This window comes from Cibotium barometz, chromosome 43 (assembly GCF_041138505.1).
Source record: "Cibotium barometz isolate CiBa-2024 chromosome 43, ASM4113850v1, whole genome shotgun sequence".
Taxonomy (NCBI): domain Eukaryota; kingdom Viridiplantae; phylum Streptophyta; class Polypodiopsida; order Cyatheales; family Cibotiaceae; genus Cibotium; species Cibotium barometz.
The window spans coordinates 22001180-22017921 of NC_141088.1; the positions used below are offsets into that span (position 1 = coordinate 22001180).

At 42.2% G+C, this 16742-nt stretch overlaps 1 protein-coding gene across 3 annotated transcripts in view; it reads left to right on the top strand.

Annotated features, from left to right (window-relative positions):
* Positions 1-2567: 2567 nt before the first annotated feature.
* The window catches only part of LOC147613695 (mitogen-activated protein kinase kinase kinase YODA-like), a 30381-nt gene continuing 16206 nt past the window's right edge, over positions 2568-16742 (top strand). Inside the window, exons 1-7 of one of the 3 annotated variants that reach the window (XM_086781666.1) lie at positions 2600-2721; positions 2853-3022; positions 3494-4456; positions 4762-5511; positions 5603-5690; positions 9453-9515; positions 10391-10551. In XM_086781666.1, coding sequence (XP_086637792.1) covers positions 3843-4456; positions 4762-5511; positions 5603-5690; positions 9453-9515; positions 10391-10551 — 1676 coding nt within the window. In that variant the 5' untranslated portion in view covers positions 2600-2721; positions 2853-3022; positions 3494-3842. Of the gene's footprint in view, positions 3080-3493; positions 4457-4761; positions 5512-5602; positions 5691-9452; positions 9516-10390; positions 10552-16742 lie in introns of all 3 variants that reach the window. The other 2 variants (XM_086781665.1, XM_086781668.1) reach the window with 2 other exon arrangements.

The window sequence follows — 16742 nt, forward strand, 5'->3', positions numbered from 1 at the left end:
AATATATAGATAGATGGTAATCTCATCTTTATAGGGAAATGTGATTGCTCCTCTATTTTTCAAACTCAAAAGCATGACAACACAAAGGGATAGCCAAGGAGCTATACATAAGTATCCTTTATTTATGTGTCATCTAGTTTAAGGACCTTCCAAATTGAAGAATGGGATGAGTCTTAACAAAAAGAAAATTACATTGACTCCCTCAATAAATTAAAAAGGAGTTTGCATCACTATACAATGAACCCAAGTCATTCATAATATTTAAAGATACACACCTTAGAGGTTACACATACAAGGATGAATTAGAACATTCCACCTCCCCTAGATAATAATAGAATAATAGTATGTTAATGAAGATAAGGGATGAATTAGAACATTCCACCTCCCCTAGATAATAATAGAATAATAGTACATTAATGAAGATGCGGAATATGACTAAAAGGGTGAATCCAACATTTAGAGGGTCTTTATTTTATGCATCGCTTATTTTTCTTTTTAGTAATAAATGTTGGTCATATTTCAAGCATAGAAGGTAAACAAATGTGCATTTTCATATCTTTAAGATGATCAATATATAAAGGGTGAATCCAACATTTAGAGGGTCTTTATTTCATGCATCGCTTGTTTTTCTTTTTGGTAATAAATGTTGCTCATATTTCAAGCATAAAAGGTCAATAAATGTGTGCATTTTCATCTCTTTACGATGATCAATATAACTATCTCTTTAAGATGATCAATATAACTACTTAATAGTAATACATTTTGTTTTTGGCGTTGAAGACATATATTTACCTCCTTTTGAGGGTCCTTATATACTCCTCCTTTTTTCTAAAATATAAGGAAATGAAATATCTCCTCAAGGTGGATGGAATGTTGCTAGGAACATGCACAAAAACCAACATATCAAGTATCTCAAAAATATCTAATTCATGTGATTCAAATTACACAATGCATTCATTAAAGTATACAGGTCACTACTTAGCCTTGCACCATCTTACTTATTTTATTATTTTTTAAAGTTAGCTTCTCTTTCTCAACATTTTTGTTTCATCTTTGCTACTTGTGCAAAAGTCAATGAGCAACATATTCCTATAAAACCTCATTTCACTTTTGGAATTTTAATGAATCAAATATTTAAATAAGAGGTGAGAGATAGTGGTTGAATCATGTCCCAAATTGTTGCGTTTGTGCACATGCCCACAACGGCTATCTTTGCAGTTTCTTGAACTTGACACTTCACTTTCCTCTTACTTGTGGATTGTATCAAATGGCACTGGTGAATACCTCTACCTTATAGAGAACCGGCATAATTTCAATGGAATATTTTTGGGGCACGTAATGTGATGTAGCTTGGTGTTTTGGAAATTCTCAAAAGAGAGACCCCATTTAAAAGATCATAGTTAAAAGATTTTGCAATTGGAAAAGAAAATGTGTCAGACTTTCTTATATCATAACATAAGATTTGAAACAACATGCAAAAAGATGGATGTAGCTACGATCCATTACTTATGAAGTTGCCATTAACCAAGATGAGTAACACCTTGCTGTGAATTTGGGTAAGAGAAGAAGCATGAAAGTAACCTAGCCTCCTTAAATCACGCCTCACATTGCTTACATGTGAAGGGACATAATTATTAAATATTGTTCACAAGCTTTCCAAGAACATTGTACATGTTTTCTCAAAGCCTTACAATGTTTCAAAATGTGTATGCATTGGACTTAAGTGGATTTGAAAATAAAACCTCTAATGTGAACCATGTATTATGGATGCTATCCACATTTTTTCACTTCCAAGTTTATATTGTGCCTATCTACTCCCTGCCCCCTTCTCCAAAGTGAGAAATCTCAATTTTAAAAGCACTTTGCTTTGGTCATGTATTTTTGAGCAATGTTTGTGGAAGCACAATTGATTGAAAATGTCTTGGATAGCTTAGTTATTCTCAGATCTAGACCCCCCAAAGCGGAAGAAGAAAGAAGTACTAGGTTTATGCATAGCATTTCAAACAATCGCTGAAGGACACATGGTTGTTTGTGCTTGAAAGAGGGAGAAGCATGCATAAAGGCATCTCTATGGGTAGGTCCAAGCCCTTGTACCAAATGAAGACAAACACAAAGATTAGTCTTATGTGAATGAGATGCTTTCTTTTTTTCTCCTCAATTTCAAGTGTTATTGGAACCTAAGTTTCGACTTAAAGTGGACAGAGCTCTTCAACCTTTTCACCCGCCTCATGGGCTTTAACTGAGCATACCTCCCAAAGTGGACGAGACTTCCATAGTGGCATCTACCTTCGGTACCTACTCTCGCCAGAATAAAAATAAAAACTTACACCTCCACCTTGGGCCTGCGTGACTATACGACTTTCTTATTTTTGTTATTAGATTTAAATGTTCTTTGAGCCGAAGTTTGAAATTGAAAACTCCATAGAGTTCTTCAACTTTGCACTCGTGACCAAAAACTAACCATACAACACGCTTGTGCAAGCACGAGTGCACACAAGTGCATGCGCGCGTGCACACACCCCCCTCCTCCAAGCTTTCCCAAATAGACTACCTAAAGGGCTAACACCACTTCACCCGCCCACAATGGGAATGAGCTTTTATTTTGGGTAATACAAGCTTCTTAAGGCGGATATTGCAAGAGTCCAATCAGAATGTGTACACGCAATTACTATTTGATAGTGGGCGAGTCAACCTGACCTCCTGGAAGTCACCTTAGCTGGGGTCAATTTGGCTGTTCTCGATCAATGGCAAAACTTCATTTAGCATCTTAACCAGCTCTGATTAGTAAAAACAGAAAAGCTCATCTCGTTATCCTGTTGGGCGATCTCTGATTGTGGTGAGCGATTTTGCAGGGCGAGAAAAGAAAGGTAGGAGTTCTGGGCTTTCAATTGAAGAAGAAACAGCAGACAAAGAAGAATTAGAAGGCCCAGAAGAATCATCAGAAGGAGGAGAAGGCCGGCGATCACTGTTTTTCAAAGGCAAAAATCCAGCAGTTTTTGATGGGATCCGAGCTTTGTCCATTGTAGGCCTTTTGCTCTCTGTTGTTGGGCTCGCCTCAATTTTCTTTTCTGCCAAATTGGTAATTAATCTGTGTGTGTGTGTGTGTGTGTGTGTGTGTGTGTGTGTGTGTTAGAGAGAGAGAGAGAGAGAGAGAGAGAGAGAGAGTAGTCATTTGCAAAAACAATCATTTGCTCCTGAATTTTGCTTAAAATCAGAAAATTCTTTGATTTTTAGTATTTATTTAGTCCTGATTAGATCCGGAATATTGCTTTCAGAGGAGGAAATTTACTATCAAAATTTAAGGTTTTTCACTGCAGTTATCAAATTTCAATCTCTTTCTTGTGAGAGGGGGGATGGGGGAAGCATATTGCAAGGAAGAAAAAGGGTATCTGAAGAAATTGTTTTAAAAAGATCCACAATGAAACAATTTTCATGTGTATTTATCATATCCTCATTTTCCCCCTTTTCTTTTGCTTTTCTGATCTGGATGCAGGAATCAAAGCTCAAGTGGGTAGTTGGCCATCCATCAATCCTTTGACTAAGGAAGAACCCTTTCATCAAGGGCATGGTTTTATAAAGAATATCATGCTCTATTTAACTCCTCAGATTCAGGAAACAGTCAGGCTTGAAAGCTGACACTTCGACAAACAAAACAAACAGAAGGATACAGCACAAAGGGCTGCATTTTCCAGGCTATTTTGTGATAAAGTAGTGTGATTCTCACAGGAAGTGGAGAAAAGGAGTTTTATTTATGGTGCTTCTCTAAAGGAGTGCATCCTTCTTGGTGTTTCTCCCTATGCATGCCCACACACACGGATGCATGCATGTATTTTTGACTCCCAATGTTATCCTGGTTACCCAAGCTACCTTTGAAAGATGGGAAGAGAAAGGGAAGCAAAGAAGATCTCAAGGATGCTTTACAGGAACAGTTGAATCGTGTAAAGCATGAGGACATATCAAGCCCTCGAACTCCACGTCTGGAACGCTCTCGGAACCTCCGCTGGCACTTGAAAGAGCTTGACAAGTTTGAAGATGCGCCTAGAAGATCCTTATCTAGCTTCAGCATAGCCTCTGATAATAATGTACGTCTGGAGCCTCTGTCACCGTTTTTGTCAGAGCCTGTTTCCCCTATTAACATTGACAAATTTGTGCCCCTTCCTCTCCCCCCGCTTGAAAGCAGCCCTGAGAATGGATTGAACAACTTGTTTCTGTATGCGCGTGGCATTCCTCACTGTCTGCGGCCACCCATACTCAAAGAAAATGGTGATGGAGATGGAGGGTCATCTGAGTACAGCATGGGGTCAAGTGTTAGCTCATCCCCAAACAGTTTAGTGGTGGAAGATGTAGGGACAGGTTGGGAGGGGTCAGGTGCGGGAGCTACTGCAACCTCAACCTTCATCTCACAAGCAAGGGCAAAAGTGAACACACCAAGACAACCTAGAGCTAATGGCTCAGAGTAAGCAAAACATTTCTCCACCTTTCCATAACACTGAAACCTAAGGACATGTTATAGCATGCATGTTATGTTATGTATGTTAGTTGACATTTTGACTTCTTTGAAGTTTCCGTCCAAGTTGTGGGCAGTTGATATATGCCAATTCTTTCTATGTTTCTATGTAGAGAGTGCAGTTGCTTGTCTTTTTGTGTGTGTACATCGTATGTTCATGTGCTTGTGTGTGTGTGTGTGTGTGTTGCACATGTACATCTTGAATAATTTTATGATTGATCTCTTTAATTGAAGCATCCACGTCTGTATTTCAGCAATTCTCTTCATGGCCTTGTTCAAGAGAAAACTGAAGTGGCGAGGCCTGGAAGCCCCCTTCCCGTTCCTCCCTCACCGAAAGGACCTGTCAAATCTGGGAAAAGAGAAGGAATTAAAAAGCTTGGTTCATACAATGATGTTATTAGCATACATGCAAGTCCCCCGAACAGTATATTGACCAGTCCATTAGTAAGTCCACGGGCATCGGATGCTGCAAGGCCCATTCCACTTCGAAGTAAAGGCCTTGAGCAAGATGTTGGCAGAGCCAGTCCCTCTTCTAAGAAAAACCTATGCAACAACATTTCAACAGCAGGTGATCCTGTGTGGCTGCAGGAAAGAATGGTGTGTCAAGACCGATCTCCTTATCAAAGCCCCCGGAAAAGCCCTTTGCAAAGCCCGAGGAGGAGTCCTCTTTCGAGCCCAAAGATGACAAGCAGAGCAATGTCTCCGCCACATTCGTTGGCAAGTGGAATGCTCCGTGACTATTCCACCACCTGGCATGACAATTCACAAAATGCACATCCACTGCCTTTGCCTCCAGCTCCGATTGCAGCCCCCATGTCTCCTCACTCAGGTGTTCCTTCAGGAAACCGGTCGGAGGATTCGAGTAGAGTCGATTCACCACTGGCATCAGCAAGATGGTTGTGGAGCCCGGGTAGAGCTGATGCAGTTCCATCTGCTGGCAAATGGCTAAAGGGTAAACTTCTCGGAAGTGGATCGTTTGGGAAAGTCTACAGGGGACATCACAGGTAGGAGGTCCTTTGGTTTGTACAGTTGTGTGGAAGTATTTTCAAATTGCTACGAGATACACTTTCTGATTCTGTTTTTATATATATGTAGTGAAACTGGAGATATGTGTGCAATTAAGGAAGTTGAAATTGTTCCAGATGATCCAAGATCGAAGGAATGTGCCAAGCAACTTGCTCAGGTTATTGCAGATTCCCCACCATGCTTGCTGAAGATAAGATGAAATAATACACCTAGTCTTACCCGTTTGGGAACTTGTATGACTTCTGATCTTGTGCCAGTTTGATAAATAAGCTTATCTTTGGTACATGAGACATGAAACTACATAACACAGGAATGAATTTTTGGCACCCTATTTTATCTTATATTGGCCACTCTTAACCTTCCTTTTTGATCCTCAACCTGCTACGTTTTGATATTGATCTTTTGAGTATCAATACTATACTTAAGACGTTGATAATGACACATTTTTTACATGCTAATGGTCGCCCAGCTCTTCCAATGGTTCACTTGTTCCATTTTGCAAAAGTAAGGCCCTACTACCTAGGCCTTTGCGCCGTTTGGGCCATCGGTAGTGTATGCCATCCATCCCCTCCTCATGGGCGAGGAAATGTGTGTTAGCAACACGCTTTTAAAATGTAGTAAGTGGGGAGACCAGAGCTAAAGTACTTACACAACATGAAGAAAATAAAAGAGAGTTTATCGTCGGAGAATAACATTTGTAATTAATAATGATAAATGTGAAGCTACAAAGATTAACGCTAATTACATATAGAATGAAGACACAAAGATGCAGATAAGAGAGACTCTTTACCGAACCTTTTCCTAATGTATATTACCAAAACTTGATGTATATATAGTGCTTGATTAGATCTGAAGTAGATCTGGACACTTTAATGCTGTGTACCGGCTGGTCCGTGGGTCGCAAATTGCTATCCCAGGGCTGACTTCTGTTGATCTAGAATCGAGGATTGTTGTCTAATTGCTGAATGCTAATTATGATCCTTGACCTTCCTTTATATAGGGATTTTGATTGTTGTCTAATTGCTGAATGCTAATTATGATCCTTGACCTTCCTTTATATAGGGATTTTGATGACAAGTCCGGTCAGCCCTTTGAGGTTCCAAAATATCATAAAAAATTGTCATTAAACATATCCATATTGTGTCCAATATGTCTCAAGCATTGGTGCATGTCCTTGGCACTTCCAAAATTGCTCCAATCTTCCCATATATGGCCTCTAAACTTACCTTGCCCAGGTGGCATCAGAACAAGGCGTTCACATGACATCCCCTCTTGCTAAACTTGGAGCACTGAGGCGGATGTACATTTTCTCCATCCTTGGTCCAGTCCAACTGTAGGTTCACCTCCCAGCTTTTTGGCCCTGCCACTGCTGCCTTCATTGCAACTATTGGCTCTTCTGCCTCCTTTGCCAATGGATTCTTGGAAACTCCTCTGTTGCGCCAATATCTTCATTCTCCTCCATACTAGATTTGGAGAGACATAGGTGAACTGTAAACGTTTCCACCAGAGACCATTCTTGAACTGATATTGGCTCTGCAGACTCAGACAAATGTACCTCTTGGTTGACCTTGGAGAACTGCAGATTCCAGACTCTCCCTTGCGTGTTGTTTGGATCCCTTTGCCCATGGTCTTCAACTGTGCCACTATTTCATCGTTTGTACTCGGTCTCATGAAAATTGCCATCATGTTCTCCAATATCTAGGTATCTGCCTTGCTGGTCCTTTTTGTGGGCTTCACAGTATGCCCGTTCCCCTTCTTGTTGAACGTACTGTTCCCAATTGGAATTTATGTCTACCATGAAAAGAGCTGTGGGTTTTGAAACTTACTTAGTACTAGATCTAGGTTGCATACATGCAAACTATGCAAAGCCCTAATGCTAGCAATGAAAATGTAGGCTAGACTCAATCTGGCTATAGAAAACCTTAGCGTACATGCACAAAACTGGTTGTGGATAAAGACATAAACCCTAATTTGGGGCAAATGCAAAAATGCAAACTATTTGTTGAATGTACTTCTTACAAACCCTAATGCCATAGTCACTATAAACGAGAAATGGGAACGGAAATGTTTGAGGAATGGAAATGGGGAAACGAGTTTTTAGGGGTGGAAATGGCCGTTTCTTGTGACAATATCACGTGGGAAACGAGAAATGGCCATGGAAATGGATGGGGTCTTGAAACAGAGAAACACGATTCTAGGGAGTGAAACGGCCGTTTCCTGTGACTATGCCTAATGCAAAAATGCTGCCTCATCCTAATCTACCCTGTACATGTCCTCATGAAGTCATGGGACATGCATATGAGGACTGTTGCGTATGATGCCGCTTATTTTCAAATAGAGAAGCGATGCCGTCTGCCTATGGGACCAGTTGACACTCTGCATATGTTTCTGGAACTTCAATTATTAACCTTGGAACAAGAGAGTTGGTCTCAAAGACTGTGCATGGTGCATATGACATGTGGCTTGCCGAGACTTGGAAATAAGATGCTCAAGGATCTTTGAAAATGACATTTATGCAGTGCATTCCCATGTGATGAACAGCAAGGACAAAGGACTGGTGGCAGGGCAGAAGTAAAGCTTATGTGTCATCTCTCCCCTCTTCCCCAAAAAACCAAAAATATGTGTTATTACAGACTAGACATAGTATAACTTGTTATTAATGTTTCAAGGGTGAGCATGAGGATCATGATTTTGCCCACTTGTTTCTTACTTATTTTGCTGCCCACTTGTTTCTTACTTTTATGAAGTTCACCAATTTATTTTCCGGAGGTTACATGTAGTTGCTCCATAATTCAATCAGTGTAGGCAGGCTCTTGCTTGATTGGTTAGCTCCTGACCCACCCTACCCAAGAGGTCACGAGTTCAAACTCTGACACCTTCCAAAACAAAAAACAAAAATAAATGATGAAATCCAGTGGATCCTATCTAAATAACTTCAATTATTTGGATTACACATTTGTCGTCAACAAGAAATATATAAATTAATATATTTAATAATATGTATGTATTTAATAATATGTACACATACACACACATGTATTTGTGTGTGAGTGTGTGTGTGTACTCTTAAGTGCTGGCCTTCATCATGGTTGAGTCTATAAAGATTTATCTACAACGTTGACATATGTTTATGCATGAACCTGCACCTATTCTTGGGTGCTGATGACATGAGTGGGAATGCCGTAGCACATAGTCTATGCTATGCTGGAATTGATGATTTGAAGCTTTGTGAGTAGACTCTGTGGAGTCAGGATGGCACTTTGGTTTTTGCCAGGTTTGGGGCAAAACTTGAACTTTCCATTGGTATATCTATATATAGACATGCAAATTTCGCGGCCAGCTGGCTAGTATTAAATTGTTTCTATTCAACGCAGTGCAATTGCCGAACCAGCTACCATGCGCACATGTGTGTGTGAAAGAGAGAGTGTGTGTGTTCTCTTTAGTGCTAGCCTTCATCATGGCTGGGTCTGTCTTTCGCCTCCAAAGAAGTGATAGAAACTCAATTCAATGATTTATCTGTGAAGATTGGTCCCTAGGGTGACTCACCTTTATCCCTGCACCTACTCTTGGGTGCAGGTAACACGAGTAGGAATGCCATAGCACATTGTCTATGCTATATGCATGATGGAGGTGATGATTTGAAGCTTTGTGAGTAGACTCTCATGAAGTGAAGTTTTCACTTTGGCTTTTGTGAAGTTCGGGAAGTACCGTGAACTTTTAATTGGTGCCCTCTCGAGCGCATGCACGCATGCACACAATCAGCAGTGTACTGTTATCGTGCATGTCATATGCCAAGGTGAATGACAAGTCCAAGGCTTAAAAGGTGTTGTTGAGGAGCAATTGTGAACTTGATTTTGAAAACATCCTAAGCATTATTAGTTCAACGAAGGATCTTATGCGTTTTGTTTTATGTGTGCAGGAAATCGCTTTGTTGAGCACTCTGAGGCATCCCAATATTTTACATTACAAAGGGAGTGAAATGGTAAAATAGAGGGTGCCCTTGTTCTCATTAATTTGAAAAAATGGTGATGGTTTATTGGTTGCATGTTTGCTCTTTCCCCCCCATTCATGCAGCTCATGGCATGAGTAGTTTTTAGCTGGCTACACATAACTTTTTTTTCCGGTAACATATATATAAGAAAGGGGACTAAATACAGATGTCTCCTCAACTGAGGTTAAACCATAATCAAGAACATATTACAACAAGATTTACATCCAGCTACCCAGGGTTGAGGTCTGCCTCGATCAAGGTACAAACCTCCAACAGCTTTGCCTAATCATTGAGGTGTGCCTCTACTTCTGATCCAAATATTGACCATGAGATGTCAAATCATGATGTTTGGTAGTGTTGTGGGTTCATTAGGTTTCCCGCATTGTGAGTATATCGGTGAACTCCGACCCGATTTGAGGGAGGCCTTGGCAAATCATTGAAAGGCTAGCGAAGTTCAGAGTGAGGGTCTTACAACTGTGGGTGAATAAATCCAGTTGTAGGACCTCATGATCTTTCGCCCCACCATCCTTGAGGTTATTGAGGGCTTGGGTGACTGACTTTGATGTGGAAAGACTAGAGGTGGTTGGCTGTGGTATATGTGTGACATTAATGGGGGGGACTGTTTGCCTGCTTTGAGAAGTGTGCTCACATAGGCTTTCCATATGGCTGGGTAAGAGGAGTGGGGGACCAAGGTGAAGGGCTGGATGCATACTTCTATGGGAGCTTCTGTAAATGATCTCGAGAGCTATGTAGTATCACTTAGGTTTTTATCACCACTATTCTCTTTGTGGCTGATTGCACTCTCATTATATGGATGGATTATGAAGGTAATATGTGTGCGCGTGCGTGGGTGCATGTGTGCACAGGTTGGTGAAAGCTTATACATATACTTGGAACTTGTCTCTGGGGGCTCTATCTACAGACTGCTTCAAGAGTTTGATAGATTTGCAGAGCCGGTTATCCGGCGTTATACACGGCAGATACTTCTGGGATTGCAGTATCTGCATGGCAAGAACACTGTTCACAGGTACAGCCTAAAAGGCTTTCTTTGCAAGTTGATCAGAAACTTATTTTCTTTTTTAGTCATTTTTCCTTGGAATACAACTTCATAATGCAAAAACAGGGCTGGACATGAAATATCATCTTTTTTTGAGGGTTCATATTTTATGTATGTAACCACTTGAAACGATAAAAATCTCCTCAAATTGGAATGCAGCCCATAGTCCTATTGTAGCACTAGCTATGTCTTAAAGAATAATTAAGAGATAATCCCAATTTACAACAAAGGACTTCTTCTCTATTAACCACTATTTATAACACAGGACTTCTTCTCTATTAACCACTATTTATAACACAGGACTTCTTCTCTATTAACCACCTGACCATAGTAAGGCTTCTCTTGAGCACAACTCTTTCCTTGGAACTCCCAATCTGGCGATTCCACGACTTGTGGCTTGCAAACCCATACTCCCCCTTGCCCATGTGGCCATCTAAGGCTTAAACCCCTTTTGGCCTTTACCTTAACACTTCAATGCCTTTGGTTGTCCCCTAGGCTTGTCGTCTTCATATTGGCCACCTCAATTGTTGGTTTAGCCCTCTAGACTACCTATTAATGTAACCACCCTTAAAGGAATCCCGTCAATAAGGACATGTAATACTTCCTCTCCTTCCTTCCCTAGATACGTTTATGTCCTGGGAAACAACATCAACATCAGGGAATCTCTTCATTTTAATTTCTTACCTTGTTCTAGGTTGAGCTTTCCTTGATCTTATTCCTCCACTTTAACATATATTCCAAGTACTAACTATGTCAAGCACTTTCGACATTGTATCATAAATCTTTTCTGGTCTTGGAATCCTTTCAGACTGCCGCATCTGTGGTGGCCAGGGCGCCCTCTATCAGAGTATGCATAGCCTCTCGGGAGGCTCTTCTGCAGGGCATTGCGCTGCCCAGCCTCCTTCAGGAGGGGACGATTCTGTAGTGCATGGAGTGGATATACTCCTTTTGGAGGCATGGGAAGCAAACCGTGACGGAGTTTACACAACCACCTAGCACTTGTTTATTCCCACATCAATCACTATTAATATTTAACATTCCCCCCCATGGTGATAATGTGGCTAGAAAGCCCAATCATCTTGGACTAGGTTTATTTTTCTTTTGGCTGCTGCTTCTTGTTGTCGGAGGTAGAAGAAGCGGAGTTTGCGGAGTATTCATTAGCTTTTAGCTTTGCAAGCCTCTTCCGACACTCTTCGATGTAGTGCCTTGGCTTGTGGCAATAATGACACTTTCCGTTCTTCTTGGTGTCACCTTGTGACGAGTCCACTTTGCCCTTGTCCCTTGGTCTCCTCTACTTGCATCACCCCTAGAGCTGCTCTTCCTTGTTTGCTCCTCATGGAGAAGTAATCCAACGAGCTCCTCTTAAGGATATAGGATTGCCTCCTCCTTTCGTAGAGAGATTCAGAGAAGTATGGAGACTTTGATAGGACTCAGGTAAGGGGTGACCAACTTTTTGTTATCAACTACCTCATCTCCAGCTTGCGCATAAGTACATGACTTGTGCTTCATTATAGAACATGGACTCGAGGACCACCTAGGTAGTCCTTGTAGAGCTACAGGATCGGATGTGAGGAACAATTGATCACTTGACTAAAAGAGCAATCATGGCCATTGCTTGAGCATCATGGGCATCCCACTATCTTTGATTTTCAGTGGGTCCAGGCGGCAGTGCTGAAATGCCTGACACAACTTGTTGAAAGAGTGCATAGAGCGGAAGCAAGATAAGCACTTGAGTGTGCTGATTTGAGATGTGCAAGAGAGAGAGAGATATGAAGCAACAAAGCTAAATATATTGCAATGAAAGCAATCCCGAGCAAGAGACATAAAAGGTCTCATAAGTGAGGGATACAAAAGATGACCAAACTACTGAAAAGTGAAGAGGCTAGCCCACCTATATATAGGTCATGAGGGGTTGGCCGACTGGAACAAAAGAACTAGCCGACTGGACAAAGGAAGTTGGCCGACTGGAGAAACATCATCCGACTTGGGAAAAATACCAAGAAAATAGGGAAAAATAGGGGTGGCTAGCCCACAACCAAATGTGGACACAATACATGAGTAGAATATGGGGATGAATATGTTAACATCCCCTCTCAGCGTTAGATGCTGAACAAACTTCGAGAAGCCGAAGATGAGGAGCCAAGGAAGCATGAGACACCGGCTTCGTGAACAAATCTGCTCCATTCTTTGCTGAAGGACAATACTCCAAACGCAAATCTCCAACAAGAACCCATTCACGAATATAGTGATATTGTATCTCAATGTGTTCGTACGAGCATGAAACATAGGGTTCTTGGCGATGGCGATGCAACTTTGATTGTCACACCAAAGAAGAGTAGATCCGGTAGGAGGAAAGCCAAGTTCTCCCAATAATTTCCGCAACCAAATCGCCTCACATGCAACATAACAAACTGCACGATACTCTGCCTCTGAACAGGAAAGCGCCACAGTAGGCTGCTTTTTATTGCTCTATGAAATGGCTCCTGACCCAAGTGAAAAAACACAACCAATGGTCAAACGCCGAGTATCTGGATCTCTAGCCTAATCTGAATCAGACCATCCAAGAAGAGTGCACCCTTGGCCATAGAAGATGCCAAAGTCCAAAGTACCATGCAAGTGCTGAAGAACCTTGAGAGCACACCACTAATGCTGCTGACGGGATTTGGATGTGAAAGAACTCAATAAGGTGACTGCAAAACAAATGTCCAATCGGGAGTAGGTCAACCATACCAAACAACCGACGAGAACCCGATACTGTCCCTGATCAATCCCTAGAGAAGCATCAAGAAGAGAAAGCTTCTCACTAGTATCCATAGGAGAAGATATTGATCTGCATCCAGTCATCTGAAACCTGTCAAGTATCTGTTGTGTGTACTTTTGCTGAGAGAAGAAAATACCCGTGTGTACATCTCTATTGTGTACTTCTGTTGAGAGAAGAAAATACCCTTAGGGGTCTGCCAAATCTCAAAGCCAAGAAAATAATGCAAAAGGCCAAGATCCGTCATCTCAAACTCTGTCTCCAAAGCATCCATGACTGAACGGATCCTCGGAGACTAAGAACCTGTAAAGATGAGGTCATCAACATAGACCACAATGATAACAATCAACCCCCTCTCAAGGAGGATATAAAGGTTCGAATCTGCATGAGAACGGCGCAGGCCAAGCTTCTGAAAGAACTCATCAATCCATTGGTACCAAGCCTGCGGAGCTTGCTTCAGACCATACAAAGCTTTCTTCAGCTAGTACACCTGATCCTATTTGCCTGGAACCTCAAATCCCGGTGGCTGATTGTAACATGCAGCGGAAGTATTCGTAATTGAGGATCCTGTCACACAAATGCTCACACCGTCTTCTGTATCATGACTCCTGAGTTTCGCAAGTTTAGCAATCCACTTTAAGACTTCAAACTTTAAGAAATTTGAGAGAGAGACTGACGGTGGACTGGCGATAAGCCAAACACAAGATCTAGGAAGACCAAGAGTCGGGCTGAACTGTACATGGCTGTAGAAGCACCAATGATGTCCAATCTCAAGCTATGCACTCTTCCCAATGGAATGAGGGAAGGTTGCAAATCTGAGGCTGAGATAGGGGCTGTTTGGGACTGTTCTAGGCTATGTATGAATGCTGTAAATGAATGAATGCATGTGGGTTACCTTCACCGGATGGCTGTAGCAAAACGATGAAGAGATAAATGCTGAAAACAACATACGCCGAACAACCAAATACCCGCAAATGAACAACAGAGGGCTTCTCACCATGGAAAGCCTCATATGGAGTTTTATCTAGAAGAGTAGCAGAAGGAGGCTTGTTTTGAATATAGACAACAGTAGAGGCCGCCTCAGCCTGGAAACGTCGAGGTAAAGAAGAATGCTCAAGCATGGCATGGGCCATCTCCATGATAGTCCTATTCTTCCTCTCTGCAACTCCATTCTGTGATGGAGTATATGATGTAGTAAGCTGTCTCCGAATGCCATGATCCTTGCAATATTGCTGAAACTCCTCGGATGTAAACTCACCCCCTCTATTAGTCGTGAGAAGCTTGACCGAAGAACCGGTCTCTTTTTCCACCTCAACCCACTTGGACTTCAAAAAGAAAACCCAAGTAAATCTGGAGAAGTCATCCACCATCACGAGCATGTACAATGCCTTACTCAAAGACGCGGTACTCATAGGACCACATAAGTCTGCATGAACAAGAGCAAGTGATGTCGAAGATGAAAGAGTGCCCAGAGCAGAAGCATACAAGCACTGAGAGAGAGTGCAAGAGAGAGAGCCTACTATTGGGCACTGATGACGTTAGTGGGGATGTCGTAGTATCTAGTCCATACTATGCATAATGGAGTTGATAGTTATATAGTCTGGTGGGTTGACTACCATGAGTATATAACATGCACGTTCCTAAAAGGTGAATTTGGGCATGTTCCTAGCTTCATCTAGGTATATATATGAAGCAACTATGCTGAATATACTGCAATGAAACAGTCCTGAGCAAGAGACATAAAAGGTCTCATAAGTGAGGGATACAAAGGAGGACTAGACTATGAAAAATGAGGGAGGCAAGCCTACCTATAAATAGGTAAAGTAAAGTTGGCCGACTGGACAACTAGACCTGGCCGATTGGAGACATGGAGCTGGCCGGCTGAAAAAGACACCACCCGACCTGGAAAAATACCAAGAAAAATAAGGAAAAAATAGCAGAAAATAGGGGTGGCCAGCCCACAATCAAGGACCATAAAAGGGACCAAAAGGGGACTCCAAACATTGGCAGAAACTGGGATGAATGTGCTAACAAAAGATTTGTGTGTTGCCTCCTTCGGAAAGGCGGCTCGGTGTTGCTTCCCTTGTAAACAAGAGGAACAAACAGAAGTTGGAGCCTTGATGGTCGGTAAACCCTCAACCAAACCTCCTTTGAAGCTTGCTGTAGAAGCTGATAACTCAAATGGCCAAACCGAGCATGCCAAAGAACTGAAGAATAACGAGTAGAGAGCAAAGCGGTCAACTTGTATAAGCCACTATCTTGGACTCCTTGAGCCAAGATGCTACCAGTCTCCTAAGAGAAGATCACCTCCGCACCCTGAGTTGTCAGAGCACTCATTGACAAAAGGTTAAATGTCAAATCTGGAATGTACAGAACGTCAGAGAAGTACCTCTTGTCCTCGGAGGAGCGGTAGATGGGAATGGTGCCATGTCCATGAACCGGCACGGGAGCAGAATCACCCAAAGTGATATCACCAGCCCCGGCAGTAAAGTCCCCAAACCGATCCGGATGAGGTGTCATGTGAGCAGTAGCACCGCTATCCACAATCCACGACCGCGAGTGAGAAGTCACAAGAGCAAGTACATGACGATTACTTGCTAATAGAAGAATACCATCATCCTTCTTGGTCTGAGACAGATATCCTTGCCACAAACAGCAAGCCTGTCTCGGAGATCTTTCATCTTCGGGATGAAAGCAGATAAAGATGGAAAGGCAGAAACTGAGAAATTCATAAGCTGCTTTTCCAAAGCCAAAATCCGACTGGAGACTTAATCTCGTAAAGATTTGCAAATGCCTTCCAAACTTCATGTGCAGTATCTGCTGTACGCACATGAGAGAGAACAGAATCTTGACAATTCAACATCAGAAAAGAGAAAACACGACGATCATTTGGCCGCCAAGTATCTATGTGTACCTGAGTTACACCAACGGTAGCAAGGGTGGGAGGGGTGGCATTGGCAAGTGTAACAAGCCAATCCCAGAGATCCACTCCACGCAAGGCTGATTTCACCTTCACCTTCCACAAAGTGTAGTTGGAGCTATTCAACTTTGCAGACTTAGAGAACATATGAAGAGTAGTCGGGGAAGCCATCACAAAAGCTCGGGCTCAATCTCAGAAGAAAAAAAAATCGCACAGAAGTGTCCACCACAGGTACCGGATGCCACCAATCCTCAAATCAGAACACCAACAACTGCAAGAGACACCTGGAGAGGAAAAAACGCAGCACAACAAGTGCTGCTGCCCTAAAACAGAGCAGCCGACAGGTGTACAGGGGGTCTCAGGGTTCCAAACCAGTGATGGATGACCTGAAGCTGCAGTGGAGAAGCACCGGGAAGAGGCCAGCCGACCAGCAGTAGAGCTGAGAAGAAAACGCAGAGATGAAGGTGCTGAAAACTAAGGAGA